Source organism: Lytechinus pictus, chromosome 7 (assembly GCF_037042905.1).
Source record: "Lytechinus pictus isolate F3 Inbred chromosome 7, Lp3.0, whole genome shotgun sequence".
NCBI lineage: Eukaryota > Metazoa > Echinodermata > Echinoidea > Temnopleuroida > Toxopneustidae > Lytechinus > Lytechinus pictus.
This window is the reverse complement of record NC_087251.1, coordinates 45,878,821-45,891,580: the sequence shown is the minus strand read 5'-3', so window position 1 is coordinate 45,891,580 and position 12,760 is coordinate 45,878,821. Positions and strand designations below refer to the sequence as shown.

Genomic DNA, 12,760 nt, shown 5'->3' with positions numbered 1-12,760 from the left:
AATGACGGATCATGATTCATTCGTATTTGCCATAATGAAAATATGATATCTCACGAATCTCATGTGATTTTGAATTTACATTGAAGCACACACATGAATGAATAACTATTTCACAATTTAAAAAAAAATCCCGGTGTCCCACCCCCCCCCCCCCCATACCATTCTCACTGAAGTCGCCGCGCGTACTACATTGGATATGTACAGTGATCAGTCACAATTACGGTACACGAAAGTGCAAAAATTACTTTAAAACAATGAAAGTGAAAACGGGCATAGTATTTGCAATTTCCTCCCATTCAATGGACGTCCTTTTATTCAAAACGGAAAAGGACGGAAGGTAGAAATGGGCGACTTGGGCTCAACTATATCCTTAACAGCTGATATGCAATGATGTAAAGAACAATCGATTTCATGATCAACAACTCTTTCAGAATAATGAACTTTGACCATAAGATCTAGCACGTATCAAAATATTGACGCGATAAGCATTCATAACAATCAGAAATTATTTTATAGGTCCATCGCAGGCTTCGTCTAGATACGAAATTCGGGGGGGGGGTTGTCGTTGTTGCAAAGGTTTAACGGTGCTAAAACATGGAGCTACTTAATCGATTGTACAATATACCAGTCGACCTACGAATGATAACCCGAATTCAAATGGACAGAATTCACAAAGATCGGGTAATATTCATATATATTGGGGCGAGGGGCTTTTGACACAATAAATGAGCATGATTTTGGCATTCAAACATGACTTTAAATCAAAGTTAAATCTTTGACAACACTCCCTCGTTTTCATTCATTCTCCCACGTTTGTCTCAGTATCTCACTTCCTTTCCATGACCCGCTCAAGTCCAAATTTTTTTGTATTTAAATCAAATCTACGTTTAATCTACCCTTTTCATCACTTCGTATGAGGCCACTGAACCACGTAATCACACACATAAACACTCACAACACACAATCTCACACCCACATGCTTATATGCACAAATAAAGAGTTTGATTTCAAACCGGCATTGAGTCATGATCATGCATAACCTACGTAATTTTTTATGAGCTCTCTTAATGTTTTCATAACTATTATACACTTTCCAATGGATCATGGATCTGCTTATCCACGCGAAGAGATGATTCCAAACAAATCAAGTCATGCATCAATTTCATCATTCCATTTACTGTAAACGGTATATATATACAATGTGAGAATCGTCAACACTTACCATTAAAAATGATAATTGTCACCATGGTAATTCCGAAGAAAATGTGAGGCCCTAGAACAAGAGGAAAGATGAAAAATATTGGTAAAGAAGGGCTAAACGAAAGTTAAAGCATGCGGAGGTTTTTCGTGGCCGAGGCGCTTGACTAGACACACGAAAGTCTGGGGTTCGATTCCCGGCCACGACACCTTGAGCAAGGCACTTATATGCATTCCTCCTTCATACATTTAGCACCAACGTGTGATCATTTAAAATAAGCAAACTTGGGATCATGAGAGTTCATCTGTGTTGAATGAAAATAACAAATAGTTCAGCGTTTTATCTAAGAATTAACTTAGAATAGTATATACCATTCGAAAACACCAATTGGTACATTCTCATAAACACTTCAAGATAAGGAGATATAAAGATCATTTTAAAAATGAGAAACTTACATGAAAAAGAATCGACGATGGCGAGTATAGTCGTAAGAATAAACATCACAAACATCGCAAAGAGTCCACCAAACGTCGAAAACCTGGAAGATCTGAACCGAGACAAGGAAAATTCGTAAGCATTTATTTTCATGAAAAAAATATTGAAATCAAATGTAAATAAATAAATTATATATGATTCCAGCTATTCATATTAACATCATACGAAGGGGGGGGGGCGGAACAGTTTTGAAAGGAGGGGGGGGGGGCATGCTAAAACACAATCGGGTGGTCATCTATAGATGCGTTTCTGTACACATTTATTGAAAAAGGTCTGTCCCCGCCGCCGCCCCCACCCCCCCCCCCCCCGTTCCGCGTTAAATGTACGTTTTATTTTCTGCATTTACTTGAACATCTGTTTCACATTGAAATATAATATAGGTAATAAATCTATAATTTTCAAAATAGGAACAGTTTTGGCCTTAAAAATATGGCATTATCAGTAATTGGGGCATCTATTATTATCATACCATTATACCTCGTTCTCACTGCCGTGCGATCCTTAATGAAAGCCACGATTGGCCTTTTGTAACTGATCGCGAAAATTTTTGAACTATTCAGAGAGATTAAACGATCAATACGATTGCCACGACTGATCAGGGGTCCGTTGCAGAAAGAGTTGCGTGTAAACGCAAGTCAAAAAAATCAATCGCAAGTCCCAAATGCGCGCTGTTGATTGGTTGAAAATCAAGTTGGGCATGATTTTTTTAAAGTTGCGTTTGATTGCAACTGGGGCCCATCTTGATCCGATCAATCGCAACTATGGAAAGCCAGCAAAGTCAAAATATAAAATGCATGTTTGTTCCAAAAAAAAATCTAGATATGAATGTATATCCATAAATTCATTGATTTCTTGACAATTTGGTGTGTTCTCCTTTGTTTACAAAGGACATTTTGCAAATTATTTCCTGTATAAGAAATTATGACTTTTATGGATTTCTATAGAGTTATGGCTTAACTTTTCCAATGTCATGGATTTACATTATTTCTGCTACCTTGACAATTCTAATAAAGCAAACTGTGACCATATGGCCCGGCCATATGGGTCCACATCATAGGTGCAATTCTCTCGTGAGGCTTTTCGCCAAAGGGGAAAACAGTACATTCATTTTCAGACAATCGATACAGATGTTATTGTATTCTTTATTATGCATTAAAATGTACATCTACCACCAATACAGACTGGGCTCCTGAACGAGCAAAACTCGACATTTAAAGGGCTACCCTGTCTAAAGAAGGCTGTTGTTCAAAAGACTGCGTAAAATATAAATTGCATAAACAACACTAGTTGCTTGATAGTTTAAACAACGGTTGTTAGACAGTTTAAACAACTGTTATTATTAGAGTGACTTAACAGCATTGCTTAACTTTCTATAACAGTTATTCAAAATATTTTTACCGTGTATTCATTACATATTAAATGCTAACTAACCAAGTAAAAGCTAACTAAACCAAAATAAAATTACGTTTATCAGACTATCAATGACATGTTTATATCTTTGACTTATCATAAAAATGTCCTACTGCACAGTTTAAAGAAAGTACTATATTTCCTGATAATTCTGCTTCCACGTTCATTCCGAGTTTAAAAAATTCATATCCTGAGCTACAGGAAGTACAACCCAAGCAGTATATTACCATATGTTGTAATCCATGACTTTGAGAAAACCGTTAATGTATGGTACATATTGGTAACACTTGACGGTTTAGTGGAAATTATGATCGAGAATGGCCATTCAAAATGATGACGATGACGAACGAAATTATTTTTGAGTGGTGCCATTTATCAACTTTGATAAATTTCGGTACACTAAGTAGAACTATTTACACTTTGATTACAATGTATAAAGCATTAAAAAACAGCAATGTTATGTACAAGGGTAATTTGAGTTAAAATTAATGTGTATTATGTCGATAATGTAGAATACTTGAAATGGGCGCCTGATTAGCGCCATTGTAAAGCTCGTGGTTTTATATTAACAGTGAAAATATATTTCGCACTGCAAACACTTGTTTGGATATAAAGTGAGTCAATGACATTCAATTTATGCTTTCTAACATGTCTAAGTTAGCCCAGCAAGAGACCACGATTTTACAGAAGTAAAAACCCTCGTATTGTCCTTCAATCGTAAAAACAAAATGGTGACGTCGTGTCACTAAGTCGACAGATAATAAGCTGGAGGATTATATTTATTTGTTCAGTCAGGTTAAACCCGGCCCTTAATAAGTCTAAACAAAATAGTTCAAAGTACAATTTACTCAACATCATCATATTGACCGATTCGATAGTGCTCGAACATGTGCTGCATGATTTTCAAAAGAAGAGGTCACGACGCTTTCAATTCAAAAGCTGGGCCTAAAATAACAAAATACATATAAATTTCATAAACATGAGGGACTATGTGTATACTAACATGCGCAGAAAAGAGTGACCGAGTGCATTTATGATCAATTAATTTCTCAACGCTTCAATACATTTATATCACTTATTACGTTGGATAATTATAACCATACTTTTGTGACTTTTGTAATTTGTCTACATTTTATGTTGACTAATGTTGATATATTTATTTTCATGATGTACTTACATGTATGCATGCATAAAGAGAGAAATTTTCACAAATAGACAATATCACAATAAATGATATTTAAACAACACAACGGTCACTAATAATGAATATAGGCCTAACGATAATCGAGTACGAGATTGTCGCTATAGAAATTTTTTTATTCAGAAGCGCCAAGTAAATATTATAATGAAAGTCATAGACAATGGTCATTGGACCGTAAATCTACAAAACCTCCAGATTTTCCGTTCTACCTCCGAAATACGGACGTACAAAAAAGGACTTTCAATTTTCGTAATCAAGAAGTAGATTCAGTTATTCGAAAACCGAATTCAGACTTGCATTCATGATAGCCCTTGGGTTTTTATTCAGATATAAGGGAAGTACATTTCGGGCGTAGATTGCAATTATTTCCGGCCTTTAAATGAACGTATTCAACAAATTACACAACGTTATCTTCGTGAAATCCAATGGTAAATCCAAAAACGTTAAACTTCTGATAAGGTATATGTAAATGCGTGAATCCCAAACGAATATAAACTATCGATGGAAATATCCTCCCCGAAAATAGTGCCAGACCCTCTAACTTGCTGAACGCTAATAGGAGCTTAAAAAAGGGCTTAAAACGTGATCTACATGTACATTTTCCAATCTTCTGATAAGGTATACATGTATATGCATTTGTGTGAATCACAACAAATGTCAACTCTTTATGTGCATATCTTTCAAACATACTATGTTATACAGTTCAAGACCTTACAAGTCAAACAACAAGTCAAGCAAACACAAGACATCTTCAAGTTCACGGCACTGAAGTCACAAACCACTTACTCTGATCTCCGTTTCATAAATTACGAATGATACAATTTCAAGAAAATCGTACATTTATAAGCCAACAAACTTAATGATGCAATTTCAGTAGGTACAAACATTGATACCAGGAGGCCGTTTCATAAAGCTGTTCGTAAGTTAAGAGTGACTTTAAGAACGACTGGTGATCCTTTTTTGTGGTAAATAATATTCACCATTAAAATGTTCATTGGTGAATATTCACTGCATAAGAAAGGATCAATAGTCGCTCTTAAATTACGAACAGCTCTATGATACACCCCCCTTGATTTTTATGAAACAAGGCTTTGATTAATATCGCGGCCTTGTCGTCCATTATTTTTTGTTATTATTTTTCAGAAGAACTAGATCGAGAAAAGCGGCAACAAGGCATCGGGGGCCGTTTCATAAAGCTGTTCGTAAGTTAGGAAGCGACTTTAAGAACGACTGGTGATCCTTTCTTACGCGCTAAACTATCGCCAATTTATTATACCATTTACCAAAAGAAAGGATCACCAGTCGTTCTTAAAGTCGCTCTTAACTTACGAACAGCTTTTTGAAACGGCGCCCTGATTTATGACTTACTTTGGTGGAAAGAAGAGTGCGATGAAGAGAAATGTGACATTGGGAATGAAGCCTCCAATTCCAAGGTAGCTTATGAACTTGTCTTTATACTCGGTGTCGTCGCTGACGTTAGCAAACTTATGATCTGTGAAATACTGAAAGGCAAAATAAAGTCAAAGATATGATGGGTCGTTACAAAACAAAGGCAAACTACGACTGACGAGGTTTTTTTTTAATGTTTATTAGATAATGTGACATGTACTATGAAACTACGATCAACATTTAGCATAATCATTTCAATCAAAACATCTTGTGAATAAGATATAAATACAAATCATTAATAACGAGTGCACTAGCAAATGAATGTCTGTGAAATACTGAAAAGGGAAATAAAGATATGATGGGTCATTATAAAATAAAAGCAAACTGCGACCATTCTGATTTGGGAGTAGTGTATATTGATAAGATAATGTGACGTGTATTATGATCTAACTCTACAGATATAAAGATCAACATCTTGTGAATACAATACATGATTATTAATCCATTAATGACTTCTAAATAAAAGTGCATTCGTAAATATTCATCTGAATACTTACCCTTTGAGCCGTGATGAAGCTGTTCCAGGGATAAAGAGTTCCGATTCCATGAATGGCGAATATTATGATGGCGACCATGAACCTGCAAAGAATTGGGACAGTATATTTATGAAAATTATTTCATTATCTGTCATGAACACATGAAATGTCATTTATTTTATAATTGGTTTTGAAGATTATTCTATCAAGGTAATTTTGGTCTGAAGGAGGATGGTCAAAACAGAGAGAAGTGGCAAGAGTGTCATCTTGACGGAAAGACGGTATCCCTTGGTAAGAGACAAAATGCAGCCTGAAATAAAATGATTATGATGGCGATGACGATAACGAAAAATATAATAAAGATGATGATAAAGATGAAGAAGATGGTGGCGGCGATGGTGATGATGATGACGGCGATGATGGCGGTGGTGGTGGTAGTGATGATGATGATCATTATAATGATGATGGTGATGTAAAGATAATGATAATGACGATAACGACGATGATAATGATAGTATATGAGGACTGAGGAGAGTTTTCAAACTTACTTATCTCGAGGTGGTCTCGATTCCGGACCTTGCTCCAGTTCTCCTTTGGCATCAAACCTCGTTTGTGTGTGTTCCGACACCACCTCCATTGCCGTGTACTTTTCGCGGCTCGGAGATGTGGCGTTGACGACGTACTCCATTTCAATGTCACCATTGGGTTGGATATCAGCAACAAGTCTTTGACTGCTCGGGTTGGTCGGCATGACGCCGTTCGCGACGGGTGCCGTTGTCGGCCATGCTGACCCGTCGTCGAGATCGGCCTGCACTTCGAGTGTCTTTGTCGCACTCTGCGGCATCGTATTTTATTCGCTGACTAATCTGTGGAACTAAAATAGGAGTAAGGGAAGCATAAATAGACGGAACAGTCACACAGTTGAAGCAAAAGTTATATCCTCTCAAAAATATCCAGATAAATGATTAATGTTTGAAGATTCTTGATAATTCCCAGACGGTAGAATTCTTTATGCTTTTAAAAATAAGACTACAGGGCTTATATAGTTCTGAATAAAAAAAATTAAGTCCAATATATGGCAAAATCAATCGTGCATTCTGTATAGTACTCTTCTCACCGACACGATAAAAAAGAATGATTGCTTGATAATTTCCATACACTCGAAAAGACAGAGAGAAAAGCAAGTAGCAAGACAACTCGTCGAAGACCAAATGCCAAAAGAACTCTTTTACAGATATCCGAACGACAGAGCAGATACTAAAGAGGCAAGTTAGATATGAATACAATGGGACGTCATCGTGGGCTCACGCAATCGAATAAGTACCGGTACGAAGTGCAGTTAAATGGAAATGAAAGCAATTCGACCATTTGGAGTCCGCTGTGCTGATTGCATTGGTTTTTTTCAGCTATGACGTCACTCACTTCACGAAGATTTTTCAAAATAAATTATATTCGGTTGAGTTTCCAGACACAAAACACATTCTCAGGCAATCTTACACCAAAAGAAAGGCAACCTTTATCACGTTTACATGAATACAATGTACATGTAGATCGACGGCATTATACTTCCAATAACTCAAATCAAATTCAGAATAAATAACACATCACATCCCCAGAAAGTACATGCTCACACATTATGCAGGCATACTGTGTGAGCATGTACTTCGCCAAAAGAGTATTACAAATATTGTATATAACTGAATGGGTAAAATTGAAGAATTAAATTTCAAGTCCATCCTATCAAAATAAGATTTGACTAAACAGAGAAAATCGAACAAGCATAATGCTGAAAATTTCATCAGAACTAGATGTAAGATAAGGAATTTGCCTGTCAATGACGGTGATAGAGACATACAAATGACTGAAATGAGAGATCCGATGATGTCAAGTCACTATTATATCATTCAAGTTTGGTACATTTGACAATAAGGAAGCCCTTCATCATAGGTTATACAAATTACAATTCCACATTTTCAGCAATAACCTTGTTTCACATTATAATGAGAGTGAAGTTCAAACATGTCCTAACAAAAATACAAAAAAAAATGCGTGAAATGTATGTTTTTATTGTAAATTCAATGGTAGGTAATTCGGGCTTCATCACGGTAATCATGGTAAAGCATTTGAACACAAAACGCATACCTTTACATCATACAGAATTAGTGGTCGCAAATCGCAAAAGTTGCCCACTTTGACTGTATGATGTAATTCGACACTTATTATACCATGTCTGCAATGAAGACTAGACTAAAACTCTCTGAGGCATGCAGCCACGGTACACAGTAAATCTAGTCTCACTACTTCAGACTCTCCATGCATGATGCGCTATTGCGAATTGCAAAAACCACAGGTCTGTGCCTGCAGACCATACATGTATAGTGACACACAGAGATGCAGTCAAAACATCCATCGACCGACACACCCCCACTATGCCCATATCCAGACATCTCATATTTTCGTAACCCTTGAACTACTAGTATTGCACTGCATGCACTCCATGATGGAGGTCGAATCTTTTCTGTACACGTAGACACAACGACAAAGGTGAAACTTAGAAGTCGAGATTTTCAGTGTACTTCAGGATTATTTTACGGGATATACATGTATATGTGATTGAGAGAGTCTGAATATTTATCTGATGAGTTGGGTTTTTATTGTTATTTACATGTATATGATCTGCTAGTATGACTTGAATTACAAAGCATATGGAGAGAATAATAAAAGCTAACTACTTCACCTCTCATTTATTTTGAAATAAGGGGAGGGGTGATGTTCACACACTTCTCAAAATATGAATAGGGGAGGGTGTGAATATTCGGTACCCACCATTTTCATGCATGCGCCAATCTTTCCCATGTGAAGAATATAATAGGCTTCATCATATCATTATCAAGTACAGTGTAATCGCTATGAGTGTACTATCAACTATTTCCTTTTTGTTTCACCTTGAATGCAGGTCTATAGCTACGAATAGAATGGTATTATTTGCGCAGAAAGTAGAACAGTATCTCTTTAATTTCCCTTCTAACGACTACTTCCTATTTCCTCCGTTTGTTCATCAAGGGTACAATCGATGATCATCATCCTATCACCATGATGATAAACAATGCACATTTTTTACCCAGTTATTGGCCTATACTTGACCTGTTAGGTATTAACCTGCCAGCTGGGAGTGGTGGATTCGTCAAGTCGAATGTTTTCAGATTACAAACTTACATTACATACTGTACACACCATCTACATATCGAATATGAAGTAAGTTGTTTGGGTGATGCCGTGATGGTGGGTGAGCAAAGTCATACATGTAGCTTGAGTATTATATTAATTAAAGGGACCCATAGCAGAAAACTTGTTATAGCAAAGTGGTAATAACAGTTCAAAGCTACTGAAATCATTAAATGTGATTGGCTGATACTAAAGTTGTTATAGAAATTGTGTATTTGTTACTATATCATTGATTTTACTACTTATTCACAGTTTAGAAGAAAAAAAAACACATCAAAATACGCAAGAAACACTTCATTAGTTCAATTTCTTTGTGAAAATATAGATTATAACCATGATTGATAACTAATCAAAATTTAGATTTAATTAATTTTGATAAGACGCAGATTATTCATCCATGGGTAAAACAGGTAAACTATTCATTTGGACGTCATTAATTTCAAAATGAATACAAAAGTACAGAATGAGACAAATTTAATGAGAAAAATCAATGATGGTACTTTACTTGATGAGCAGTGGATCCAATTTAAACAATAAACTCAAATATCTTCTTAATGAATTTGCAAAGAATATAATCCCCCAAATGAGACAACAGAATAATGCGTGAAATTATTTTCATATATTTCTCCCCTCGAGTCAATCGCCATTTTTTACAATGTAAATCAACTACAAAATAGGACATAAATTCATACATTATTCATAAATCAATTTAAAAGATTGCATTCCATATATATATTTTAACAAATACTAGCATTTCACCTGTAGTTACACATACATGTGTAAGGGGTAGTGACTGTTCAATTTATTCATCCATTGATTTTATGCTAAATGTTTAGGTTTTTTGTCAAATCACTTTAAAAATTTATCCAACATATCTAGAAATTGCAATATAAAGAACGAACAAAGATTATTTCCTACATTTTCAGAACAATTTTATTCCAAGAAAAAAATCTTCAGAATTTCCTCCAACATGTATCATGTTAAACAACAAAATGAATTTGTTTCATTCAACTAAAGCATATTATCCATATAAATTTCACACCAAAAAACTTTAGCACATGAATGATGATCACCAGCAATATCATACAATTGAACTACATGTGCATAGTATGTATAAATATAAAAACATTACAAATAATGTGATACTGTATTTATAGGCCTATTATAATGTTATCAGAGGAAGCAACCATAATGGAAAAAAAAATTATGAAAGATGAAAAATCTGTAAATTACTGTACCCAAGTTATTGCATTTTCTTTGCTTGTTTTTTCAGTAAAAATGTTATTTCTTTTTTAATCAATAAAAGATGAACATTGATTACAGCTTTACATACTTGCATTTATTATACTTGATTTTAACTACAGTAGAGTGCAATACACATTTACCACTGTCCACTGATATTACATTATAGAGAAACGTACATTAATTTAGCATACACCACGTACAGTATACTCCAATTTATAATAACACTTTGTGAGTCTACAGAGATCAAAGCTCTTCATTTGAGATCCACATTTATGAGTCTGGTAGGCAAATTTAATCTTGTGATCAAGTTTCACCAGACAGCAACATCAATTTAAACACTATTTCCCAATATTCATTCTTACTGCAGTTTAACTTTGATAATCAGAAATTATTTGTTGAATAAAGATTCTTTACTCTAAATTGGGCTAAAAATATATTAATACATGTATTGTAAACTCAACCTACATGAATATGTATATCTTCTGGCAACATTAGACAATCAGGTTCTGACCCAAAAGACAGACAAATAATGAGGTCAAAACACTCTTTACTAACCTCCGAGGATTTTATATGTGATGTCAAATTGGCGCCTGCAATAAAACAAATGTACAAGGTTTGTTCAGTTGCATTAACGAGCTACAAACGCAAGCCACATCTTCATTATGTACATACAACCATGTACCATGTCATGTGTTCTGTTCCCTAATGACATGTGCTTCGTAGTGTGTGGAGACATGTAGAGGAGCCGTAGTGTAGTTGTTCTGACTCTGCCCCTCTAGCCTTGTAAACAGAGGGTCGTGTGCTTGAATCCCACTGCGGTCTGGCGTCTTTTGACAAAGGCGTTAATCCACACTTTGCCCCTCTCGACTCAGGTGCTAAATGGATACCCAGTAGGATGTCAAATTCATTGTAGCTTGTCCAGTACTGTATGCGCCTCACCGGCGACTGACTGGAATACTCCCAGGGAGTGGATGATGTGCACACATTGTGTGCGGGAATGACTGATTGAATCCCATGACCGGGTAAAAAAAAAATATCTGTAAAGCGCTTAGACACGTCGTTCCGATGTACTATTAAGCGCTATATAAAAGCGGATTATTATTATCATTATTCCTACTGCGCAGCATGCTAAGTAAGAGGACTCTGTGATATTTTATATGACATTATCTTGTGACGACAAGACAATGTCATTCAGTGTGTATTTTAAGAAAATATCATGATCCTTTTCAGGCTTTTGGCTACTTCTTTGACTTTGTAATGGTAAATGCGCACCATCTATTTCAGGTAGATTACAGTTAGACTCTAGTAGTACATGTAAATTCCCCATAAGTTGGCCATAACCAGGCCATGCTCCCCCTCCCCTCTAATAATCTCTGACTTTGGACTCTGAATTTGACTCCAGCTAAAATTTTGTTTTGGTATGAAAATAAAGCACTTTACATGCTTTAACTCAGAACACCTATGTGCTGTGAAACTCTATAAAAGCCTATTGGCTTTACAACAAGATCATAGAGCTAGCTCTAGTCTATGCTTACATGTACATCATATAATCATACGTGTATAACCAAGCCTTCCAAGCCCAAGCCAAGGAGGTATAACTGAACACACACTGCGCGCGAGTAGTAGGGTCTCTACTTGGTTGGTCATCCATGCAGTGCAATGCGAATGTAACATGCCGAGTCAAGCAAATAAGACAGAAACTCATGGGCTGGTTACGTTACAGTGTCATTTATTAAAAAAATAGCCTAACTTACAAACCAATATCTTACATAAATTCTTATTAACAATGTCAGCAATTAATTCACACGATGATGATAATCTCACCTTCAATAAATCACGAAACAAGGGGAACAAGACAGCCAAACAAAACCAAATCCAGCAGAACATGCGCGATCGAAGCATTGAGTTGTAATGCAATGTAGGGTCGTAGTCTTTGAAATTAGGCGTGCATAATAATATGCGGAGATAGAGTAACCGTATAGCAGCTGATCAGCTGGACAACAACAACGACCGGGGATAAATTATTCACAATTTTGTCGTTTAAATGGTCATTTGCATACT

General features: G+C 35.8%; 1 protein-coding gene across 4 annotated transcripts in view; it reads right to left on the bottom strand.

Moving 5' to 3' along the window:
• LOC135154805 (equilibrative nucleoside transporter 1-like) overlaps positions 1–12,760 on the bottom strand; it is a 27,976-nt gene extending 15,216 nt beyond the window's left edge. Inside the window, exons 1-6 of one of the 4 annotated variants that reach the window (XM_064102892.1) lie at positions 12,524–12,760; positions 6,778–7,103; positions 6,251–6,332; positions 5,673–5,806; positions 1,654–1,745; positions 1,223–1,273 (exon numbers count right to left, since the gene is read on the bottom strand). In XM_064102892.1, coding sequence (XP_063958962.1) covers positions 1,223–1,273; positions 1,654–1,745; positions 5,673–5,806; positions 6,251–6,332; positions 6,778–7,073 — 655 coding nt within the window. In that variant the 5' untranslated portion in view covers positions 7,074–7,103; positions 12,524–12,760. Of the gene's footprint in view, positions 1–1,222; positions 1,274–1,653; positions 1,746–5,672; positions 5,807–6,250; positions 6,333–6,777; positions 7,104–7,346; positions 7,565–12,234; positions 12,424–12,523 lie in introns of those variants that run through there. The other 3 variants (XM_064102896.1, XM_064102894.1, XM_064102893.1) reach the window with 3 other exon arrangements.